This window comes from Gracilinanus agilis, chromosome 4 (assembly GCF_016433145.1).
Source record: "Gracilinanus agilis isolate LMUSP501 chromosome 4, AgileGrace, whole genome shotgun sequence".
Lineage (NCBI taxonomy): Eukaryota > Metazoa > Chordata > Mammalia > Didelphimorphia > Didelphidae > Gracilinanus > Gracilinanus agilis.
The window spans coordinates 311708776-311736040 of NC_058133.1; the positions used below are offsets into that span (position 1 = coordinate 311708776).

At 33.6% G+C, this 27265-nt stretch overlaps 1 protein-coding gene across 1 annotated transcript in view; it reads left to right on the forward strand.

The window, feature by feature from the left end:
• Positions 1-27265, forward strand: part of RIMS1 (regulating synaptic membrane exocytosis 1) — a 225974-nt gene that overhangs the window by 89604 nt on the left and 109105 nt on the right. Inside the window, exon 18 of the mRNA XM_044675361.1 lies at positions 17144-17256. Coding sequence (XP_044531296.1) covers positions 17144-17256 — 113 coding nt within the window. The remainder of the gene's footprint in view (positions 1-17143; positions 17257-27265) is intronic.

Below are 27265 nucleotides of genomic sequence, written 5' to 3' on the forward strand. Positions count from 1 at the left end.
AATGATTTCCCACTATCTTTATGTAGTATGTTGTTTCCAGATTTTCTTGATGTGGTAATCATTACATTCATCTATATGGCTATTTTTCTTGAGTGAGTCAAACTGCTGAGTATTCTTTCTGGTACTTTAGAATCAGTCTTCATTATTAGTGTGAGAAAACTGAAAAATTGCTTTGAAAGAACACAGTTAACTGCTCTTGTCCATAAAATTTGTTTTGTATACTTTTTTTTAAAAAAATCATTTGTTCAAATAGGAAACTAATGTACTCTATAGGATCTGATCCCTAACAGTTTGATTCAAAAGCTATTAATCAAATAGCTATTATCTGTAGAACAGAACATTAAATGGCTGATTTATGCAACTTAGTTTCAAATTAAACTAGATTATTCAAGGAATTCAAAATTGAGAAAAACAATTGGTCTGTTCCAATCTATCAAACATGCTGGTCATATGTAACCCATAACACTTCTGTGCAAGACTCAAATCAGATTAAAATGGAATTGGGAAATATTTTGAAAAATAAACATACCAAAAGCCATAGATAATATTAATACATGGTTTCCTAAGTCAATATGAATCCCACAGAGATCCTTATATATGTTAGTGGCACCAATTTTTGACTGTTTGACACTACTGGTATTTATCAGAATGAAAATTTATAGTTAGTAGAAAGTAAATTTGAAAAAGAGAAGAGGAAGTCTCCTTGTAGTTTCTGGAAATGATGCTAATTAAGTAAAGCATACTTGCATTAGTATAATGCTATCACCTCAGAGAGGTCAGTTGGAGAAGATCCTCAAAGATTTAGACATCTGCTGGCTTCACAGTGACATTGTCATAATACAGAGGAGTGAACAGGATACTACAATATTTGGTTCATATAATAACATCTAGGGTAATTTTATGGGCCAGAGAATAGAAAAATGTTCTTTCCTGCACAATCATATCACAGGGAGATAATGTGGGAAATGAATGGCTCTTCTAGTAGAAGCCTACACACAGAGAATCTCTTCATTTTCAAGACTCCAATAGATCTGAACTTAGAGTTCTGTTATCATTAAGTCACAGAATAGCTATGAAAATAAATATCCACTTTTGATAGATATACTGATGAATCAAGTAGCAACTTCTTGATTGTTAATGTAAGCAGAAAAACTGAATGAAACCCAGAATTGCACCATTTAATACATATTTAGGATTCTTTCTTCTTTGAAAACAATGTTAGGAAATATACTTTAAAATATAGGGATATTGCCAGAGATAAAATAAAGAAAACAGTTTTTGCTTAGCAAATTCTGATGAGCTAGAATGATATAGTATCTAAAATAGAGAAAAGGAATTGTTATTAACGTGACATGTAAATATCAATAAAATGATTGTACAAATAATCGCCATGTTATAATAAATAAACAAATATATTTCCCATGGAAAATCTAATATCACATTGCAAACAAATCTAAAGATATTGGAAAATTATGAGGCTCCCAAAAAGTAGAAGAGAGATATCATGAACTTTTTGTTTTCAATTATCTACATTTTTCTCTTCTTTTTTTGTGGTTTCATTTGACATCTTCTGAGGACTTTACTAAAGTCTATTTGAAGACAAGAGATTCCATCATCCCTTCTTTGATTATTTTAGTACCATATTTGATCCTGCCTCAACTTTGGCATCTCATGGTTTGTCATTACAACTTATCATATCACTTTTATACATTATATATATTTTTATTGTTCATGTCATTGTCTTATTACACATTTCCTTGTCTAACTATAAATTTGCTGATTTCTTTCTTTTGTTTCCATCATTATGTGCATTTAATTCATTGAAGAACAAGACAATTATAGCTCTTCCTCAAAAGGTAAATATTAATGTAACTTTTCTAACCCTTTGACATTGTTGCCTTTCCATTATAAAATGTAATAGGTATTTTACGTAACTTTGCTCTCTTGGATTTTAAAAAGTGAACATTTTCATGAGCAGAATAATTTAAAATGACAATTATTCACTCAGTTCATCTTTGTTGCTTTTGAACTTGCAATATATGTAGAGAGCTCAAGTTTCTTTGAAAAGAGCTGAATAGAATATTCAATGTTAATTGTCAGTGTATATAAGTAGATTAGATGAATTCTTGAAGGAAAATATTATTACCTAAAAAAATGAATATCCATGTTTCATAAAACTATATTTATTTATACAGATAAATTAGAGAGCATTTCAGGGTAGCAGGAATCTCCTTATCAAAGTAATAAAAATATCAAGACTACTTCCTTTTGCTCTTCTGCTATTGTTGATCAAGAACTTGAATCTCATCTTTTCTTCAAGAAGGGTGTAATCACTTGGTCAGGTACAGAGGGGGGAGCAACAAGTTGTCCTAGATAATAATCCAGTTATGCTCCTATGAAATTGCTAGGAAGATAAATGTTAAAATCCTAACCACAACCTACTTGCAATCATTGCCTCCAAAGGAGTTTATCGGAGACAAATTATAGAACATCCCCCCAAAAGTAAACTACCAGATCATATTTGATCTCTTCTTTAATCTTGTTTGGGTAACGTCCTATTTTCAGATTATTCTCTTGATACTCTAAGATGATGATACATGGTTCTTTCACTATTCTGGCATACTGTTTGTGCTTTTCCTATATAAACAGAAGAGTTGAATGTTTTGGTAAGAATTTTCAAAGTGTGAAAATTGCAACTTACCAATTTATAATTCTCAATGCACAAAAAGGACCGTTGCAAATTTTCAGAAATGCTGCAATAGCTAAAATGAGGAAAATATTGGTGCTTTTTATGGAGTCATCTAAGCAATACAAAGAACTCCAGATATGCCAGTATTATGAATACATTGCTGTCCTTATTTGAATGCTTTAAATTCTGTTTCACCATACTTCTTATCATCCTGGTTTCAAATGTATCACGAGATGACTTGTGTTCTTTTTATTCCCATGGTTTTGCACTGCTTTCTGTGCATTCTGCTTTTGCCATTAAAGTACATGCTACATGGCTACATGGAAGGAACACACGTCCTTTGGGTTCAGAAGGATTAAAGTGAGGCCCAATGCAACTGAAAGGTATAGCGTCCTTTAATTACAGTTAATTGATGAAATTTACTAGAAAAATGCTAGAATTTAATAGTTCACTTCAGAATTCCACAAAGCAGCTTTAAAAAAGTAAGATTGTATATTTAAAGCAACAGAATCAAGTTGCCCTTACAAATACACCTATCACCTACCAACTAAAATTTATGGTTGGAAAATTAAAAAAAAAAATTTAAGCTTAGAAAAGTAGTATGGTATGGGAGAAAAAAGACTGAATTTTAAGTCAAAGAACCAGGGAAAATTAAGTTAGCTGTATGGTCTTGGGCAAATTAATTCACCTCTATAGACCTCAATTTTAATGCATCAAAAATGAGGGGATTAAACTAAATCCCGTAAGTTCCTTTGAACGATAAGTTCCCTTATGAGTCAGTTTTGAGGTCCATATTGACTTAGAACAGGAAAATGTTTCCTTTAGAACTGAAATTCCTAGTGAACAGATAAATTCCCTTCTGGGACACATACGACACCTTCAGAACTAAACTAAGCATAGAGAAATCTTCCTGGTTGTTTCAGATTGATATAGTTAATTTATGGTCAAGACTCTAGAGTAAGAGTCCTTTTTGGCCCATACATGCTGTGTGTGGCAATGCATTTCTCCTGGGCCTGCATTTCTCAGCATTTCCTGGAGAGGAAGTAGGATGCTCATAAAGCCATTGCCTATAATACCCACTTCAGCCTTAGTACCATAAAGAATCTCAGACTTATGCCTTGAAGAAAGCTCACAAAGGCTTTCTGAGTAATGGTCACTACCACTCAGTTTACAATATCCTGACTCAAAATTTTAACGGTAGTGGAGAAAATGTTGTTCCCATTTGATGAGATATATCCAATGTAGATGAATGTGGTCTGTCACATTCTGGAAATGGGAGAAATAGGAGGAAGAACTAACATTTCCCATATCTCTGTTTCCCTTTAACATCCTATTGTACAGCAACTTCAATAGACCAAGATTCTGATAGCAAGGGTCTCTCAAAAGACATCAACTAAAAAGCATTTTTTTTTATTCTTTGTAACTTTGTATTCCACAAAACACTGGATGAAGCTTACAAATGTCAGCTTTTTTAGAAATTAGCATTTAGAAAAAAACAACAAGAAAATGCTTCAAAATGTTAATAAGAAATGTTAAAGGAGAATCAGGAATGGATTTTCAGATTACTTTCCTTGTGACTTAAGGGTAAAAGGGAACAGAACTAACTATTCAAGGAAATATTAAATAGCTTTTTTTAATATTTTCAATATCACTTTTTAAAAATCAGCCATAATTTTAGAAGCTTAATAAAGAGATCAGGTTTACTTGTGGACTATTGTACTAGACTAGTTGTGTAGTGTTTACTGTGTTATAATCACTTGTATATAGTGAAAATGCATGATGAGGACCTGAGTTAGAGAAGTAGCCATTTAAAGAGAGTTATAGATATCAGAAATGGTTTTGAGTTGAGAAAAAAATATATTGGAAATGTTTTTGAGTTGATATGTGACAAGATTTGGCAACTGATATGTAAGGTGAGTGGCAGGCAAGAATGACATTGAGGCTCTAAATCAGAGAAACTGAAAGAATATTACTACCCTGGAAAGAAATAAACTAAGACATAATTGTTTGAATGTTTCAACTTTGAGACAGAATAAAGTTATAAGAATGATAATCACAAGCCCAGATGGATTTTTAAGGAGAGCTCTAGGCCTACTCAATGTCAAGATGCAGCTTGTTCAATAAGGGATGTTTTAGCAAATTATCTGGCATTCCTCTCATTAAGTGCTAGCAATTTTGGTTAGAATATATGCAAAGAAGCATATGATATTTTAATGAGATTAAATTCATATGAACAAAGTGAAAAGTATTTCCCCAAATAGTCCCCTTTGACCATCTCATTGCCATCCTAAATCCTTCAACACACTCACTATTACTATGATAACTATAATCACATTGCAATTATGGCATAACTAATGAATTCATGCTGGCATATGAGCAGTGACCTTAGTCTCCTCAGGGAGGATGCATTATGTCAAACTGACAGATTAGAGCCCCTGACTTTCTCAGAAATGTCTATTAATAGGAATATGCTTTGGAAATAATGGTTAATTTTTAAGGATTTATCAGTTCAAAGGGATTTCTGAGGTGACTTTTATCTAATTGGCTGTCTAGTGAAGAGGGAAAAAAAACAAGGTTCTTTCTCTTTCCGTTGAGGGAATATTCTGATAGAGCACAAGTTGCTTAAATTTCTTGGCCTTGAGTTTTCTCATTTATTGTGGGGGGCTGAAAATGGAGTACTTGCATGGAAGAAAGTTTAGGAAATATAGTACCTTATGTTTTGTCATCTCTTATTTGCCATCTTAATGTCAATGTATTTATCCACCAAGCTTTCATTGCACTTTTTAGGGTCTCAGAAGATAAAGAAATTTAAAAACTACTTGGTGCCCCAGGATCTCTGTCTCCTTCTTTGAAAACTTTTTCTAATTTAAATTATGTTATTTAAAGAGTTTCTTTGCTTTGAGACTTGAACTGTGATTTCATTAAGGTAGCACATTGGACTTGTAGTTAGAAAGATCTGCGTTAAGTCCTCTCTCAGACATCCGCTATCTGAGTGACCCTGGGAAAATTATTTAATTTCTGCCTACCTTAGTTCCCTCATCAGTAAAATGGGGATAATACCATTTACCTTATGTAGTAATTGTAAGGATAAAATGAGATAGTATTTGCAAAGCACTTTGAGACTATGAGTCAGATTAAAAAAACAAACAAACATTCTTTTCAGGGGGCAGCTAAGTGGCTCAGTGGATAGATAGATAGGCCTGGATATGGGAAGTTCTGGGTTCAAATATGGCCTTAGACACTTCCTCATTGTGTGATCCTGGGCAAGTCATTTAACTCCAGTTGCCTAGCCCTTACTGCTCTTTTACCTTGGAACCAATACACAGTATGGAATCAAAGTTGGAATGTAAGGGTTTAATAAAAAGAAACTGTTTTTCTCTGAGGATCAGCAGCTTCTCTGCAATTTATAATCTTAGGGCAACGAGTCATTAAGTGACTTTTCTAGGTAACACAAATAGTGGTATCAGAGGTGAGAATTGAACAGATGAGTTTTCTTGACTCTAAGACCATTTTCTCATTGACTAAGCCACATTACCTCTAAAAAGAAACTGATGTTTATATACAATATGATTCTACATACAGCATAAAATATGACTTTGAGGAAATGTGTGTGTGTGTGTTAGCAAAGTTTAGAAATGGATAGAAGCTTAAAGATAGGGAGATTTCTCTGACACATGCAACTCTCTAAGTTGCCAGTGAGTTACTGTCTTCATTGGTAAAAGGACTTTCCATAGGAAATCCTTTAATAGATTCACCTCCCAAAAATGGCCTCCCAAAAAAATATCAAACAAACCTTCTCAACTTTTAGGAGTTTTATAATCTCAGGGATTATTTTCTGAGTTTTCTAATTAGTTAGTCATTTGTCTCTTTTCAGGCATGAAGTAGCCTTTAGAACTGCCATTTTTGCTTTCTCTGTAAACATCAATATTGCCTACAATTAACAAAAAGATTAGGGATAGAGACAGACAGGGGTGTGCAGGTAAATGTGTAATAACCAACTCCCTGAAAAAATGCATTAAACACTTCTAAAGCAAATTTTTTTAAAGTTTAATATGAAAATTTAACAATCAACTGACTCTCTTGAGCCAGTATGAGCTGTCTCTAGCACACTCTTGATTGGAGGGATTCTAAAGTTGATTTTTTGGGGGGGAGCTCAGGAGACCATTTTTCTAATACTATATTCACAACTACAAAGTCCTAATTTTCTAAGCAGGGATATGGAAATTCTAGAGCCTTGGAAGAATAGATAGTTATAGAGGGAATAATTAAGACAAAAAAGGAATGATTACCTTTATTTCTCTTCTTTCAAAGGGGAACCAGATATAATAGACAAGAATAATTCCACTCTGATTCTCTCCATGTACTCTTTGTACTGAATGCAGCACTGTAGTGTCAGAAAGAGATTGCCATAGTACCATTCCCAAAGACTGCTCACTTGCCAATGAATGATCCACTTATTCTTAAACAACCCAACTTTATTATGTGCAAAGGGCCTTTGCATTGGTACTCATAGGTTTTTTAAGTGGTTTAAAATTTTGACAATTTTGTATCCTTTTTTAAGAATTGCAGGATTAATTTAGCAACTTTAACTGAAGAGGTTGAATGAAATCATTATTTTAAGATAAGCCAAAAGTATATTGTTTGGGATTCTGGGATATGATGTCAATGTATATGACTGAACAAGATATCTCAGATGGGTGAAAAATCTCCCATTAAAAACTCATCAAATTGAGTTTTGGATACTTTAGAGTGTAGAAAAATGCATGCATTTCTAGTAAATATAAATTTATAGTAATTTTTAAAAGTTTTTCAAGTAAGAATGGCTTATTACTTTTGGCATTTATTTCAGTTTCTTGTTTAAAGAAAATAATTGTCAACATAATGGAAAGAACTTAGAATTACTTTATGTTCTTGCAAATTGAAGTATATTTTTAGAGGAAAAATTTCTGACATTTCTGTAATATCAAATCATTTTTTAAATCATTTTTAATTTAAATTTAAATCAAATCATTTTTTAAAAATCCTGTCTCTGCATGGACATATATGTTTATTTGTGTTTTACATGCATATGTGCATTTTATAGTACATAGTGATATTGCTTAAGACAATTTTAGTGAAGGACATTTGTGATATGACAGATTTTTGCATTAAGAGGATCATGTCAAATTCCTTTTTTTTAAAGTCTTTTCTTCCATCTTAGAATCATTACTATGTATTGCTTCTAAGGCAGAAGAGTGGTAAGGGCTAGGTAATGGTAGTTAAGATTTGCCCAGGGTCACACAGGTAGGAAGTATCTGAGGCCAGATTTGAACCTAGGACCTCCCGCCTCTGGGCCTGGCTCTCTATCCACTGATCCACTTTGTTCCCCACTAATTTCCTTTTTATAAAAAAAAATAGTCTGAAGACTATGACTATGTAGAAAATGCCTGTGATTAAATCCTTTTACCTAATTATTTCCTGTATTACATCATTTATGCTAGAAGAATAGAACATATCAACTAAAACAATAACAAATAAGTTAGAATTACTAAGTCTAATTTTCCATTTGTTCTTACAAATGTGAAGATCCAAATCAACAGCTTTGTACTTGAAAACTGTGCATTGCCAGGAGAGGAAAAAGACATGGTCAGATTCAATTACATATTTCTATTAATAGCCATGGCAATAGGATTTTTAAAAATTCAGATTGCATGAATATTTTTATAGCTATCCCCTATGCTCAGGAGAGAATATTCTAGAACTGAGCAGGTTTTCAATCTATAATATTTTCACCTGCTTCAGATATGATAGCTCTGCATTTCCATTCCATGCTGTTACCTAAGCCTTCCCATCTTTGTTTCCTGCTTAATTTCTGCATATTTATTTTTAAAACCCATTTATTATGTAATAATAAAATTTTTACAGTGAATAAAGCAGAGAAGGAAATGGTAACATGCTCCAGGATCATGGCCAAGAAAACCCAAAAATGGGTCACAAAGAGTTGGGTCCTACTGAAATGACTCAACATAACAACCACATAATGAATAAATAGGTGGCCTCCATAGTAGGACCTAGGTTGAAATCTCACCTCTAAAAAATACAGTCACCCTGAACAAGTCTTAACCTCTCAAGGTACCAGGAAATAAATTATAGAACTCTCAGCAGAATACCGTTCTTCATTAGGGAGTTCTCTATATCGATGAAACGACCATTCCAGATGCATCCCCCTACAAATGCTACAACAACAACAACAACCAAAAAAAAAACAGGATCAACCGTGAAATTATCATTCACTATATACTAGGTTACATTTTAAATAGAAAACCACTGAATTTGGAATGAGGAGACCTGAATTCTAGTCCCCTTGGTGATGGATGGCTCATTTCAACACCCTACTTCTTCATTTTATATGGTCATTCAAACATAGTATCATGAAATTAAAGTTGAAGGGGACCTCAAGAGGCCCTTTTACAAAAGAAGGAACTGAAATCGAGGAAGGATAAGTGACTTGTCCAAGGCTGCATAACTAATGTCTGAGGCAAAATTCAAATTCATATTTTCCAGGCTCCACATCAAGCAACTCTGTTTATTCTAAATATTAAAGTTTATAAGCATAATCTTGAAATATTCATAGCTTTCATTATTGTTTCTTATTTTGCCTAACAATGTCCAATCTTGGGTTTTATTATCTTTCACCTCTACTATTAATTAGATTTTCTCAGATCTCATTTTTAAGCCAAGTCTGTGCAGTTCCTAATCTTTGCATCAATTACCCTCTCTATTTTTTTTAGTATGGAAAGATTATTTGTAATAAACAATATTATTTTTTATTTCCAGAAGTTTATTCACCTGTCTATTAAATCAAAGATGCAGAGATAAATGAAAATATTAAAGTACTATAAATTTAAAGATGCAAAAATGCATTTTTGCCAATTAAGTTGCCATTTAATAACTGTGGATTTTAGCAATTTCCTTAAACTTTTTGAGCCTCAGTTTTCTTATTGATAAAGTGATAGAGTTAGATCTGTGACCTCTGGCGCCTCTTTAAGCTCAATGATCCAATGGCACAAATTTGAGAAATATTTTTCTTTTAAAGCTATTGAGATCAAAACAAAAGATTTTAAAACATATAACAAGATAGTTACCTCAGGTATAAGCAAGTGAAGAGTGAATAAGAGTCACAATTTTTTCATGAGGGAACATCAGCATTCTGGTTACACAAACAACATTTTTAAGAGGAAGAGCCCTCATAACTGGATAATATGGCTAGCTGAAGAGACTATGATATTTTAGACATGTGATATGACATGAAAAGAGACAAGATTTTTATTTTAGTATAAATTCATAGGGCAGATAGATGGTTCCTTGATAGCATTTGACTAAAGAATCAGAAAGACTTCAGTACAAATCCCACTTCAGATACTTACTAAATGTGCAACCTTGAATAAGTCCATTTTGTTGTCTTTTAAAATTTTTAAATATCTAAAGTATACTTATTCCCTCCACTGAGATGTATTTCTGTGTTTCCATGTCTTAATAGACTTTTTTCATGAGTCATCATGGTCAAAAAATAATTCATCACTTTTTGGCCAACCTTCTGAATATGTTTATATCTGACCTATGGGAAAATGGACAGCAGGTGCTGACCTCTAACTCACAACTCTTCCAGCTTGGAGGCTCTTCCAGAGTTTGTCCTCTTTTGTCATAGACTGAAAATTCAGGGTCACTTCAACACCATGATCAGGCTTTGGTACCATGTGATGCTACAGATGTTTATTTAATTTTCAACATTGACCTTTTACTCAGTATTAAAACCTCTACAGTGAAACATTTTATTGACTTTTTACCAAACACAAATTACATTAATTTGAGACCATTTATAAAAAGATCCATAAATTCAAGTAGATATAAATAAAGAATGTGTTAGTTTATTATTCATTTTAGCAAATCTTTTGGTCCTTCGAAAAAGAAAAATGTTCATTATTAAAACACAGTTAAAGCATATTTCCACAATGAAAAAAAAATTAAGTATTAGATAGATAGATAGATAGATAGATAGATAGATAGATAGATAGATAGATAGATAGATAGATAGATGTCAGAACTGTGTGAAATAGGACCACTTACAGACTGCATATTAGGAATTATTTTCTAATTTATAGTCTCAAAGAGTTACCAAGAGGCACTTAGAGTTTAAGTGTTTTGCCCATAGTCACACAAATAGCATGGGAGGCAGAACCTGAACTGTTGTTTCTTGATTACAAGCCTACCTCTTTTGGCAATGTGCCAAATTATAAAATTATATATAAGTAATTCTAAAGGAAATTTAATGAATAGTCTATAGTCTGTTTTTTTTTACATTGTAGAATCAAAATTGAACTTACAGGAGTGTACCAAATAATCTTTAAGCACCAAGAAGTGTATCTGAAAAAATCCAAATAATTCAAATGTAAATATATTTCTTTTTTTAAAGGAAAGTAATTTATTATTATTATGTCTAGTGCAAGATAATTTAATCATAAAGTCACTATAATTTTGGTTCACTGTAATTTTCAAAAATCTGTTTATAAATTATTAGTTATTTAGAAGACTGATATGATTAAATGAAGTGCATTTTGGGAATCAACAGACAATAAGATACTGTCACTGAAAAGATATTCAGAAAGAATCTAAAAGTTGTATTTAGAAAAATTTATGACCAGAAGAAATGAGGAGTTTGTTATGTAGCAAGAGCAAGGGACAACCAATGAACAGCCCGTGTGTTCCAATGGGATCCATGCATAAGGTGAAGAGAATGTTAGAAAGACTTTCAGGGCAATGGGTATATTTCCTATATTTAATGTATGGGAGGATATGGGTAGCTTTTGATGGAATTCTGTCACCATTTTAAGAAGGAAGAATCATATCAATGAAACTAACACTCTATTAGAGTATTTTAGTATTGGAATTTTTAAAATTACGGATGCGGAAAATTGTGAAATGTAAAATTAATATTAGAGATTGAGGAAATTTATTTTCAATTTTTTTGTTTTCTTTCATTGTAGACATAATGTTGAAAAGTGCATTTATATGCATATATCATATGTAAACATAAAAATTATTAGCAAAACTTTAGTTTTCTAAAAATTTAACAACATATAGAAAATTTGATATACCGAAATAATTTAAATTATCTTTCTCTTATTATTATTACAGTTCTAACCCTTTTTATTTTGCTAGTTCACTGTCAAATGATTATACAACAGATCAATTCACTTTTTTCTTTAAAAATAAGTCTTTTTCAAAATGTGTGATAAATATATTTTCCTTTCACAGACAGATTTAATTTGAATGCTTTAATCCTTTTTTCTCATCATTCTATTTGAAAAGCAGTATCATGAACTTATAATAAATTATTATTATTATTGTATTTGAAATTATTTCAATATATTTAGGTATCTGAAGTAGAGAAATAAGACAAGATAAATCTTACACATATTAAACCTATGATTCACAACAACATCTTTTTGGAAAGGTACGATTAAATCTAATAAGAAAAAATATTGTAATATTTTTAATCTCATGAAACATGACATTATTAAACACATTAAATTATTATACAACTGGGAAGATAATGCAATGAGTTATATCAGTTCTCATTTTGATACCATAAATTAAAAATAAAATTCCCAGCAAAGTTCTGTTATTGGTCAATAAGGTCATTAACTCAGTTTAACATTTTCAACATAATCAAAGCATAGCTCTTAATGAACACAAAGGGGAGAACTTTTCAAAACTGAAGTAGAGGCTATGGAGAAGCTTCCCTTTTGTATATATACACACAGAGCTTTAGATGGGATTAACAAAGTGTAGAGCATTGGGAGATTAGTGAAGGTATATAAAATTAGAAAGATACTTTAGGCAAACAAGAAAATTACTGGGGTTCAGCAGCTGAAAGCATGAGTTCATTAGGAACTTTTTAGAAAGAGATAAAATGTTTCAAAAATGAGAAAAATCAAAGCAGATAATACAAGTTTTTCCATTGTTCTGAAGAAAGGAAGATTTCCCATAGAAAAAGTAATTTCCATGGACCTTCAGAACAGCATTATCTAATTTGACAGGAAATCTTCCCAGAAATGCCAAGTTCATGCTACAACTACAGTACGGTAGACCAAATATATAATAAGCCTAGAATTCTGATTCCACAGAAACCAAGACTAGATTCACACCAAATATATTTTTCTAAATACAAGCGATAGATATTTCTTCATCTCTAATCTTTTTCTAAGAATATATAAGTATTTATAATGTATCAAAATAGCAATCTTTGATTTCTGAAACAATTCTTATTCTGAAATAAGTTGTCTTTGTAAACAACTTAATATTTCTCTTTCTTTCTCTCATAATAGGATAAGCTTAATATACCTAATTTTCCATTTGTCAAGTGATAACAATGGAATACTTTAAAAAGATTGTGAATATAGAAATCTTAAATGGATAATTGTCAGTTCAATCTTTTGCTTGAAGGTTGTTGATATGTTGGGCATTATGTGAAATAATACTAATAAAAGTTTAAGGTTTATTAAGCACTTTACATATGTTATCTCATTAGATTCTTCCAAAAACTGTAGGTGAAATTAATTAGACACAGTCTTCCAAAAATTTCATAATTAAGACCAGTTTCAGAGTATGCAATTGAATTATTTCATCCGAACTAATGCAGAGTTCAAATGACCTGAGGCTTAGTAACATACAACAACAGAGTTGGATATGGAAAAAGTTAAGTACGACATTATATCCAAGTAAATCACAATATGTGTAATTAGGAAATATGACTTAACCAATCTTAAAAGTTCTATAATAAAAAAGTAATAGTTCTGAAAATGTTATTTAAAACTATTCAGTTGGATTGCAAAATGTCAAAAATGTACGTTAAAAATACTTTTTTCCATGTAATTGGAAAAACACGTAATACAGTCTTTGACAAAAAAAAAAAGAAAAAACAACCACTATTTTTAATACAAGTTGAGATATCTATTTTGTCATGCAACTGCTCTTTTCAGGTTAGAGGTCTGACTCAATGCTCAAGTGACATGGCCTCCCATTTAGGGGAGAGTTTAGGGAAAATCTGAAAAGTTTCTTATTTTATATACATGGTATAATATTCACTTTCTCTCTCACATCTCTCCCTATCACTGGAATCTTCAGAATATCTCTCTAAAGACGTACTTGACATCCTTAATGTTCATAAAATTTCAGTAAAATTAATTTGTTCTAAGTATTTTATGTTAAATATATTAAATATTATATCATATTATTAAATTTATTTATCCTTCACTACATCTTCTTACCATATGACTTAAGCAAGTTTGAATCATCGTTAACCACTTATCAGTATTATGAGATGGACAGAGAGATCTTGTCTAATTTGCCAACCAGAGATAATAGGTTGAAAACTTTACTAAAGCTTCCTCATTGAATCTTATTTAATTCCCACTAAACTTATGTATTTATTAAATAAGCTAATTGCTCTTTTAAAATTTTATTTATTTTTAAGAGAATCTATCCCAGATATCTCAGCTATTCCTTCCCCTCCCCACACAATAGAAGGTATCACCTGTGGAGATAAAAATTAATATCCAATAACCAAATATTATATTTTTATAAAGTTTTATTAATAATAAACTAACAAAAGAGACTAACCAAAAGGTTACTAACCAGCCCACTCCCAAGAGCAAAAGAGAAAGAGGGAGGAGTTACAGCCAACTATAAAACAATAATGTGACCACGCAAACATGAAGGCACAGGAGAGATTGAAGGGAATTTTGGGAAATTACTAAGGGATTTATGGGTGATGTAGTCCAAGGTTCAAAATCTCCATTTATACACACCCAACAAAAATATATGTATATATAACTTGTGGCTTATCAGTTCATTCTCTGAAGAAGTGAGCTAATTCTTAAAAAAAAAAAACTAAAAACTAAAAGAGGCTCCAAACTCTTTTGCTATTCATTAATCTCGAGTGTTGATTTTTGTTTCCATGAGAGGGTGATGAAACATACCAGAGAATATTGTGCTATTAATTTTTGACCATGAGATCCATGAAATGTTGATGAGGTGAAAGTAGAAAAGAGTGTAATGAGGTACTCATTTTCTCCAGCATCCTCATCTTAACAACAATGGTGCTAATATTCTCTCCTCTATCCATATGACAAAGGATGGTCTGCACATGTGATACTCATAGAACACTTGGCCTTCACATGTAGAATCAGAAAACCTGATGTGGCATAAAGTACAGAGAGTCAGCCTCAAAGCCAGGAAGACCTGAGTTCAAATCCCAATTCTGACATATACTGACTGTGTGACACTGAGCAAGCCACTTGACTTCTCAATGTTTCTGGGAAGCTCTTTAAGCCTGCGAATTGCAGAGGAAGTGCTGACTTGCATTAGTAGACGGAATTTCCTTACTTGAGAGTATTATATATCAGTGAAATCACAAGTTCAGGACTTATCTGTTTCAGATTAATGATTTAGAGCTCAAAATGTTCTCAAGTTATGTAGTTTAGTCTGTTCACTTTACAAATAAGGAAACTGAGATCTGTCCAGGAAGTTTAAACATTAGAATATAAGCCTTTCCTACTCGATCATAAGCCCCTTTACATACTGGAATTGTCTTTCTTTTTATTTCTATCTCAAATACTTAGTACAGTGCTTGTCACATAGTACACATTTAATGAATCTTTTATTCATTCAAGTAAATCATCTAAGGTCATGCAGGTAGTAAGAGGTAGTTCCAGGACTCAAAACTATTTTTTTATAAGCCAAATCAAGAAGAGGATGGAAAGCCACATTTTGAGTACATTATAATAGAATTCCTTTCATTTTCAGGCTGGATAAGATGGCCTCTAATGTAACTTCCAACTCTCAGTTTCTATAATTTTATGAAATCTGGTCATCTTTCAACTATATAGATTGTAAGTTTAATCTTGATAGGGTACTTAGGACATAATAGTCAGCATTTATAGAGTTCTTAGAAGATTGCAGTACACTTTATATGCATTATTTCATTTGAACCTTATAATCAGTCAGTGAAGTTATTACTATTGCTATTATTACCTCCCTTTTATGGAAAAGGAAAAAAGGATAAGAGAGGTCAAATGGCTTGCCCATGGTCACACAGTTGGTAAATGTTAAAGGTGGGTTTTGTGCCTAGAACTTCCAACCTCAAAAGCTAGACTTTTTGTCCAGGCTGTTGGCTGCTATGAAATTTACACAGTAGTCAGTTTAACCAAATATGATAAAAGCTTCTTTGGTATTCTGAAGTGTCCAGATGTCTTAGGGAAGGCTTCCTGCCTGCCTAGTTAGTTAATAAAACCAACAAGTACTTTTAAAGTGCCTATTATATGCGAGGTTCGGTAGAGGATTCAAAAGAGATCTGAAAGATAATTCCTATCAGAAGTAAAGTAGTCCTCAAAACTTCCATTAATTGTCATAAAAATATGTATTGATCCTGAACGGATGAAGTATGAGTCTTTAGAAAAGTGTAATAGATATAAAACCATGATTTTCCCAATTCTACATCTTCGTTTCTTTAAAAAATGGAAGCACCAAGAAAGTATGTTCTTATAGTCAGCATACCAATGGGTGATTATGATGATTTTTAATAGATTTATTATCTTCAAGAGGGAAAACCTTTCCCAAAATTTCAATAAATATTGCTATTTTTGAAGGGAAAATATTTAAATTCATTTCAATACATGCTCTAATTCAAAGAAAGAAAAGCAAATCTTTTAAAGTATATTTTTAATTAAATTTTTCATATATCCAATTGGGACATTACAATCAAGTCTATAGGAAAATGTTCTTCCTTTTCATTAATGATACCGTTCTCAACAATGTCCTAAGCTGGTGCATATGTAAGCACACACATGCATACACATATATATACACACAACCAACTATTAGGAAATGACCAAGAATCACAAATAGAAATCAAATTTATGACTTAATAAAGAATGTCTCCGAACAGTAAATACTGATTATTTGAGCTAGTTTATGGAGATAAGCTAAATGACATAGTGTTTGTGTGTTCATGCATGTGCATATTTGTATGATGTTATTGTATAGACTTACTCTTTCTCCTTACATGTCCTAATAGTAAATGAATAACTAGTAAGAGAATAACAAATTTAAAACTAACTTGTTTTTACATGATCATTTCAAGGAGCATTTACAGAATATTCCTTCAGACAAAACTTAGGGTACTTATCGTAAATTACTAACATGTGTGTCCAGTCTTGTGTGATTCAGATGCCATTCATCTCTAGATTGACATTCAATAGCGTTGTAAACTCTGCATATTGTCCAGCTTATTGTCATGTGAAATATTTCTATATTTCATTTAATTGGACATTAACATTTAAGTCTTAAATCATTCGGTTCTTCTTAAAAGGTGTTCTACATCTTTTAATGGACTTCCATTGTGTGTTTTTACAGCAAGCTTAGTAGTGGAGGAGCGAACAAGACAGATGAAAATGAAAGTACATCGCTATAAACAGACAACTGGGTCTGGTTCTAGCCAAGAACTTGATCGAGAGCAATATTCCAAGGTAAAATAGCAATAATAAAAATGTATTTTTCCACTTAGAAATGCAGCATTTATAGTCGGGGGAGGGACACATATCTAGTTACCCAGTTTTTAAAGAATTACGGTTTCATAAATTATCTTTTTTTTCATGTTTGCTAAAAACCTTTTGATTACTATTGCTTCCTTATATTTCAACAAAGGTCTAGACAATATTAACTGGGTTCTAAAATTGTACAGTATTTCAGAAAGAAATATTTTACTATCTTAAGAATGCTGACAAATAGATATAAATAAGCAATAATTGTGGAAAATAATTCACTAGCTTTTCATATAAAAATTCCTGAACAAAATCATAAGGCATACATAGAAATTCTGAAAAGCAACTTTTTTTCAATTTCACATTAGTTTATTTATGGTTTTATTTTGAGATTTTGGTTTTATATGAGTATTCTCTTACAACAATGACCAATATGGAAATGTATTTTCCATGATAATATACATATAATCCAGACCAAGTTGCTTACCAGCTCCAAGATGGAAGAGAGAAAGGAGAAAGATAGACAGTTTAGATTATATAATTTTTGAAAATTTAATTTAAAATTTGCATTATGTGTGATTGAAAAAAAGTAAATATCTTTGAATTAAAAATAAGGTTAAAAAAGGGGGTACCTTGACCTCTTTAACTTCAGGGTTAGAGCTGATCTTGGGATATCTCTGGGAAAGTTGTCATACTAGAGCCTCTGATCTCATTAGATATTAACTACTCCCTATTTTCACTTCTCCCTAATCACACCTCCTGTCAAAGATTATATAAACCTGCCTCTTCTATCTCAGAGTAGACACTCCTGCTCTCCCATATTGTGTTGTTACCTAGAGCTGCAGTTCCTTCCCCCTGTATAAAAACTCTCCTTATTGCAATTTGGTAGTCTTCTTTATTTTTGATTAACATATCTGGTGGCAGTGGTGGGACTAGAAGACCTCTACCTGCCAGCCACCATTTCAACCTTGGGCACCAGATTCGGCTCCCTCCTACTCCCATCCCCCTGCCAAAGGGTCCTGCCCTGCTGCCCCTACTGTTATCCTCCGGCCTTCTCCCACTTTGCTGTTGTTACTGCCCCTGCCACCAGCCTGGGACCCCTGACTACAGCACCTATCTCTGATACATTTCAGCCTCAGTTGTTTCCCACTTCTTCCTTCCTCCTGTGTGCCACCTCCCCAAACCTTATTCTGACTGATGCTTCAGGGGCAGGAGCTATCAATGATGTTTTCTAGTCAATGATAAAATATTGTTATATGGCTCAAAGCTATCATTTATTTCTGTTTGTACTAATACTATTTCAACTTTTAAATTACAATGATTTCTTTCTAGCAAGTAACATTTGTATTCTAGTAGCATTTTAAAAGGAAACCCTAGGAAGCTTAAGTAATTGCCACGTGTTTTATTAAGGGAATGCTTATTAAGGCATCGTTTCTTTATTCATTTCAGTGACATATTAAGGAAAATACATTTATGGTTATGGAGATATTTAGATAGCTGTGGGAAGCCAATAAGAGAATAGATAAAAATCTGAGACTCCTCTTTTGACCCTTTTTGTGATCCTTGTGATTTCTTCTTGAAAAGTATTATGGCCTTACTGAAAAGCTTTAAGTTCCTATCAAACCTGAATTTAAAGGGTTAACATTGTTAACACAGCAAGGAATGCTGCTGCCTGTTATAGCTAAGGCCAAGATACTCCCCAACTTGGCTTTCTGATAAGAACCTAGTAAAAATTCAGCCTTGGCCTTGGTCTATTCTGAAGCCAATATTTTGTGTTTTGATGTGACATAATTTGTAACTTCTGCGCATCTGCAAAGTTTCCGGGGGGAGAGGGGTTCTTTTGTGTGAAATGAGTCTTGAAATATATATAATAAACTCCATGCTCCTGGAGCCAGAGCTGGAAGCATGAAGTAAAAGACATTTCCCTTGTCCTGTCCTTATTTCCTTATCAACTAAACTGTCATCAGATTATCAGAGATGATAAAGAGATCTCCACAGATAGCTATTATCTAAGGCAACACATTAGAAACAGAGGACCATAAATTATAAGAATCACACACACTGCCCCCTCATTAGTTTCTCTGTGTACTACAGATTAGAACCAAAACCTAATTTTTTTTATCTTATACTTTATTATGTTTTATACTTTATTAAGTAGTGCAGATTTTCAGTCATTTAGCCAGCTATTTAGAACCTGCTAAAGAGAAAACAAAGGTGGTTGGAGATTGTATGTTATTGGCTACCCCTTGGGAGATCAAACTACTTCTCCAATTAAAGAGACTAATGTGTAAGGATGGGATTTGTGCAAGGGGAAATGGGACAAAAGGAGCCAAAGACAGTTGCTGACAGTTGCTGACAGTTGAGACCAGAGAGAATTCTGGGAGATTCTCTGGAGGAAAGAGGAGGAGAGGTCTTCAGGCAGAGAGCTGAGAGACTCACCACATAGACTTTCTCTCTCCCTTCTATCAAATGTTGGTTACAGACTTACTTTATTATTACACTAAACACCTACCTGAAATCACACTAACTCCACTTCTGACTTAGAGTGTGTTGGAAAAGGGATAACTCCCATAGGTAACTGGCCATATAACTTTGCAGTGATCCAACATCCTGAGAATCTGAACATCCTTTGGAAAAGAACAAATTTAAAATAGGGCAGATTAATGAACAAACTTCTTTCATGCTTTATACTACTGATCTTCTAGCTGCTCTTCCTAATTCTTCTGATAATTTCTTCAAGCCACAGTCTCCTTTCTTTCTCATTTAACTCTTTTTTTTTTCAACTGACATCACAATTTCCTCTCACCCTTACTACAAATACATCCTAGTAAAAAGCGGAAGGGAGGGCATGTTGAGCTCTTTCTCATTCTTTGAGATCAGGTATAAACCTCAAAGATGATAGGATTAAGGAAAGGTGTCAGAAAATAATTTTAGAGGAGAAATCTTGTTCTTTTATGCTACAACTTTGTACTAGTGTTACAAACCCATCATGAAATGGGAAAAGGGGGAGGGAGGGGAAGAAGTAAGGAGGAATCAAGCAAAAAAAGTATGGTTTAGATAATGCTTTCCAACTCTTCTTGACTTGTTTGCTCAAAAAAATTAATAATCAAAAAATTGTGAATATTCTAAAATCCTAAAATATTACATCTATATCTTTTCTTTTTTTCTTTTTTTACCCTTATCTTCTATTTTAGAAACAATATTATGTATTGGTTCTAAGGCAGAAGAGAGATAAGGTCTGGTCAACTGGGATCAAGTGATTTGCCCAGCATCACAAAGCTAGAAAGTATCTGAGGCCAGATATAAATCCAGGGTCTCCTCTCTCTGGACCTGGCTCTTAATTCATTGAGTCACCTACCTGCCCCCAAAATTACTTCTCTTCAAAAGTAGATAAAAATGACCTAAGAAAAAATCAACCATCTGAACTGTCTGGTATATTTCTCCATTACAACAAAATATGACTAGAATTCTAATTTGGGGAATTTAGAAATGCCACATATAACTGTAGAGTTTGGGAGGTATCCATTAGGTCCACCATTTTTTACTTTTTAAAAAAATGTATTTGTTACATTAAAATACGTTAATTCTCTATCCCCATTACAGAAGGTATTATTTGACAAAAAGATATATGTATGTATAAAACTGTCTTATTTATTTCCACTTATCAATTCTTTCTCTGGAGATGGACATGTACAAGTTCTTCTTCAAGCAATATTTCTATTGCTATATGTAATGTCCTCTTGGTTCTGTTCATTTCTTCATAATTTCATGTAGGTCTTTCCATATTTTCCCAAATTAACTTGTTTATCATTTCTTATGGCACAGGAGTATTCTATCACAGTTATATGCTACAACTTATTTACCCATTCCTCAATTAGTTGGCATCCCTTTTATTTCCAGTTTTTCACCCTCATGAAGAGAATTGACATAAAAACTTTTAGAACACATTTTTTTTTCTTTTTCCCTGATCCCTCAGGAAATAAATCTTAGTGGTAGTGCATGGTAAAAAGGTATATACATTTTTATAACTCTTTGAGCATGATTCCAGATTGCTCTCCAAAATGTCTAGATCAGTTCACAATTCCACCATTAGCATCCCTATTTTCCCACATCTCCTACAACATATGGCATTGTGTCCTTTTATCCACTTTTGGTAGTTGAGAAATCTAAGGAAAGGAAATTAGTTGATTTGTCAAATTCATTTAGATGGTAAGTCAAAGAGACAGGAGTAAAACCCATTTTGACAAATGGATCAATTCCTTTATCATTACCTAGGCTTACTATATTATTTTAGGCTACAAAAGGCCTGGGCCTGTTGCCTACAAGATCTGATTTCAGATCCAATTTCACATATTTTTCATAGTGTGTTGCTTAAGTGATTCTCATCTGGACCTTGTATAATTTCCACACTTAGGATCTATTCATCATGAGTGAATTATTTTAATAAATATTTCATGAGTATCCATGTACTATCTGGGCTGTCCATCCATTCTCCCCTCTCTTACATTGCTTCTCTCTGAAAACAAAGGACAAATAATAAGAATGAGTTTGACAGCATAGGGAAGAAGAAGACAGAGACCAGTTCACATAGAATTCTGATCATTCACATCTTTGAATGGGTTCATTTACTCACTTCCTGCATGTGGTTATGCTGGTCTTCTTATGCCCACTATGCATCATTCCATTTCCCTTGTGTTTATCTAAAATTTAGCTGCAACTCATTTGATAACTCATTTGAAAATACAAGAAAAGAAAATAATAATGGGGCAACTTCTCATTCAAGGATATGCCTTTCCATGAGTTAAAATAAATGCCTTCCATTCACACAGAGGTTATATTATGCTATCTTTCTAGCAGGAATGTCTATAAGATAGGTATCATTCTGGTCCCTAATATTCAGGGATGATTTTTGACTGTGCTGTGTACAATAATCTTGAGGGGCATTTGGGGTGGGGGAAGGAGATATAGCGTTGGGTCAGAAAGACCCAATTTCTAGCCAGGTCTCAGATATTATCTAGCTGTATGTCCCTTGGCAAATTGCTTAACCCTGTGTCTCAGTTTCTCCAACTATAAATGGTATACTTTTCAGGAATACTGTGAGGACCAAATAAGATAACATATATAAAGTACTTTGCAAACCCTCAAATACTATAAATAGTAGCTGCTGTTATTGTAACATTATTGAGGCTCCTGCTACAGAGTACCAAATGATAATACTTTCAAAAAAGAAACAATCTGCATGTCTGTGGCAAAAGTACATTTTTTCCTTTGAATCTTTTTTTTATGCATACGGCCATAGGCTCAAGCATCTGTGATTTACTTGTTTTACAACAACATAAGAGTTATTTACAAAACTTTTAAACATCTTCTAAAGCATTAAATTGATTAATATGCCTTTAAGTGGAATTAATCATTCTGGCAACAACTTAGATGTTAAATTTTATCTCCATAAAAACTCTTTAGAGTTGGGTGCTTTTTTGGTTATTTGTCCATTTTTCCTATCTAATTATAGGTAAGCTCTGTTTTCTGGGGAATTGGGGTGAAATTCTAGGCCCAAACTTAGGCTAAAATTTTTTGTCTCAAGGGGTTCTTGATTCAATCAGGCACACCCTTGATTGCCTGGTCCTGGAGCTCCACCCTTAGTTTTGGGCAAAAAGATCCCTGGGATGCCCCCCCTGAAAACTGTGTCCTCACCTCAAACCATGGATTATATCCTCATCCCAAACCCAGATAGGGACCACGAAGATTGGCCCCCTTCAGCCCAGATTGCCTTGGGCTGTTGTGAGGTGCAGAGGTGAACCCCTGGGGTTTGGGAAGGATACCTTTTACAATAATGCAAGACTCCAAAACTTAGCTTAAAAGTGAAAAGAGAAATTTATTAATTTAGAAAATGAATTTTGAATATGGCCAAGAGGATAGCAAGGTGAAACAGCAAGATGGAAAGCTGCTCCTTGGGAGGACAGCATGGATGGAAAAACTATCCCCTCCAAGAGAACATCAATTCTGGGGTTTTTATACTCTTTACAATGGTGGAGACATGACTCTAGAGTGGTAAGCACTGAAGCAAGGAGTTGGGGAGGTTTGCCAGAAGGTATGGGAATAGTTCTCATGATTTGGAGGACAGATGAATAAGGTGTGTCTCTTTGTCCATATCTAATAAATGGGACAATCAAAGGAGGGTAATCCTCAAAGTCAGATGTTTTGGGTTGTGAATCACAAGGGTGTAAGAGAGCAAAGAAATTCCCTTGATAATAGTTTGCCTGACTTTCTGGGGGTACAATTCCCGTGCCCCTAGGAGTCGAGACTTTTCCACAAGTTTGATATTTCAAGCAGTGTGAGTTGGCTTGGACCACTACTTGCCCCAGCAGGATCTCAGGGTATGCCCACTAGATAGGGCTTAAACTTGGAACCTATGAGAGAGCAGATGTGTGTGTATGGGGTGGGGAGGGGAAAGAGGCAGGAGAGGGCATTGCTTTTGGCTTGCTCTTCACTCACTCCTATGCTGTTATGCCTCCTGCTAACTCTGCTTCCCTCACCTCAGTTCCTAATGGTCTCTGCCTACCTTTTGGGTGTTAACTTTGGGGGAAAAACACAGAACTAATAAAGTAGTCAGAAAAACCAAATCTTATTTACTTACTTACTATTTACAATGAATACAAAAGGGAAACATCCAAAAAAGGGCTGGGCTACCTAGGAAGTAGGACCTGGACCAGGTACAATGGGAAAAACTACCAGGACAAAAAGGATATTTAGCATATGCTTAGGTGGGCTACCCCCTCCTATGCTGGTCAAATCAAGTACTTTAAGATCTATTATTCAATCTGATATGGAGAGTGTGGGACCTTCCTTGTGGGGAATTCTTAGGAGAACTGGGGCAAACTTGAGGTATTCAGATTTCAAGTACACAAGAGTTTTTCTTGGGGGGAGGGTGTTTCACTTTGTCTCCTTGTTTGTTCTTTCACTTCTTGATTCATTTTGTGGCAATATTTTACTCTTGGTCAGAGAGGATTTTTGTGGAAAAATGACATTGATCTTCTAGTTACTCCTCCATCTTGGCTCAGATGTTAAATTTTAGAACCACTCTTTAAGATCATCCTGGATATGTCTTTCAAGCACTATCAATTTTATACTCTTTTGTATTATTTAACCAGACTTGTGATTATTTTGGGAGATTGAGAGGAGGTGCTCCCTCCTCTTATTCCAGGAGACATCTGTTCAGCAGCCATAAAGAATTAACTTGTTAGAAGAGTTAGAAGTATAGTAACTTATTCAGAGTCAAACAGTTGGTATATCATGGGCAAGACTTGAACTCATCTCTCCCTGACTCTTTTCACTATACTGCATCATCTCTCACTTAAAACCAAAACTTTCACACTTAAAAGACAAACATAAATAGATAGGCCTAATTACCCAAGTACATTGTGGCTCTGACTCTGCTACCTGTGTAATGCTAAGCAACTCACACAGCCTCTCTGAGCCTGTTTCTTTCATCTGAAAAATGAGGAAATTAGACAGGATCATAGGTTCCTTTTTTGTTATCAAACTATATATATTTTTATTATTTCCATATTATTCATTTTTGTAAGTGAATAATCTTATAAAACCCAAACCCCAAAACATATACCTGTCAACATGGAATCTAGAAATCCCAAACTTGTAGCTGAGTAATATCTGATGAACCACAAGCAGATCTTCCAAGGCTGCAAGTTTGGGGTTTCTAGATTCCATGTTTACATACCCAAATAAACAGTGACAAATCATTTTTTCATCTGCATTTCTATTCCAACAATTCTTTCTCTAGAGGTGGAGAGCTTTCTTTTTCATGAGTACCTCAAATTTGCAGGATCAGAGGTTCTTAACATAGGAACTGTGAACTTTTGAAAATATTTTAATAACTACATATCAAAATAATTCATTTCTAATCCTATTTATTTTATGTATTTAGACTTATCTGAGGATAGGTCTATGTTGGGGGGGGGGCTTGAGGTGAACCCCCAGGGTATGGGAAGGGTACCTTTTGCAAAGATTCAAGACTCCGGAACTTAGCTTAAAAATAAAAAGAGAAATTTATTAATTTATAAGGTAATGTTGAATCTGGCCAGGAAGATTGTCTCCTATAGGGAACAGCATGGATGGAAAGCTGTTCCCAGATGACATGATTTCTGGGGGTTTTATACTCTTTACAACAGTGAAGACATGGCTCTGGAGTGGAATTTAATGAGGCATGGGCAGGTAGGGACGTTTGCCTGAAGTCATAGTGGGTGAACCTCATAGTTTAGGGGACAGATGGATGTCTGAGATACAACTCGATGATATCAAGGTGTATCTCTCTCTCTGTCCATCTAAAGGACTATCCAAGGAGGATAATTCTCTCAGAGTCTTAAAGGAGTTATCAGATATTTTGGGTTAGGAGTCACAAGGATAGGAGGGAGCAAAGGAATTTCCCTGCTTATAGTTTGCCTGAAACACTTCTATAGTTTTGGGAGTACAATGCCCATGCCAGCCCATAGGCTTAACTAGACTTCCAGAAAGGTCCATGACAAAGAGAGAGAGAGAGAGAGACAGAGAGAGCAGAGAGAGAGAGAGAGAGAGAGAGAGAGAGAGAGAGAGAGAGATTAAAAACTACACTAAGTGATCTGTAAGCCCCTTGACACTTCTAAATCAGTGAAACTTATGACATAGCCATTGAAACAATGTGGAATAACTGAAAAGTTATCATGAGCAGAGAACCAGAAAAAATCAGTAGAGATGAAAGTTAATATGCATCCCACAGTGATCTTTTATATATGTTAGTGACCCCAATTTTTTTTGTTTTTAATTTTTTTCCATGGTTACATGATTCATTTTATCTTCTTCTCCTTTTCCCTTCTCCCTCCTGAAGTTGACAAGTAGTTCCACTGGGTTATACATGTAATATCACCCAAAACCTATTTCCATATTATTTATTTTTATAATAGAAAAATCTTTTAAAACCAAAACTCTCAAATCATATGCCCATATAAAAAAGTGATAAATCATATGTTTTCTTTGCATTTCTACTCTCACAGTTCTTTCTCTAACAATAGATAACAGTCTTTCTCATAAGTCCCTCAGAATTGTCCTGGATCATTGCATTGCAATTAATAGCAGTCTATTACATTTTATTGTCCCATCATGTTTCAGTTACTATGTATACTGTTCTCCTGGTTCTGCTCATTTCTCTTGACATCAGTTCATATAGGTCTTTCCAGTTCTTATAGAAATCAAGCAGTTCATCATTTTTTATAGCACAATAGTATTCCATCACCATCATATACCACAATTTGCTTAGCCATTCCCCAATCAAGGAACAACCCCTCATTTTCCAGTGTTTTGCTACCACAAAAAGTGCAGCTATAAATATTTTTGTACAAACAGGTCCATTCCTATTTTTATCTCTTTGGGGTACAAACATAGTAGGGGTATTTCTGGACCAAAGAGTATGCATCCTTTGAAAGCCCTTTGGGTGTAATTCCAAAATGTCTTTCAGAATGGTTACAAACAATCACAACTCTACAAGCAATGTATTAGTGTCCCAATTTTGCCACATCACATCCAACAATTATTTTATTTACTGTCATATTGACTAATCTGGGATGGTACTTCATAGTTATTTTGATTTGCATTTTTCTAAGAAAGAGGGAGTTAGAACATTTTTTTCATATGATTATTGATAGTTTCGATTTCTTTATCTCAAAACTGCCTGTTCATATTCCTTGGCTATTTGTCAATTGGGAAATGATTTGGTTCTTTATATATTTGAGAAATTAGACCTTTATTAGAGAAATTTTTAATAAATTTTTCCCAATTTGTTGCTTCCCTTCTAATCTTGATTGCATTCATTTTGTTTATACAAAAGCTTTTTAAATTTAACACAATGAAAATTATTCATTTTACATCTTGGAATATTATCTAACTCTTGTTTGGTCATAAACTCTTCCCCTCTCCACAGATCTGACAGGCATGTTCACCTGAT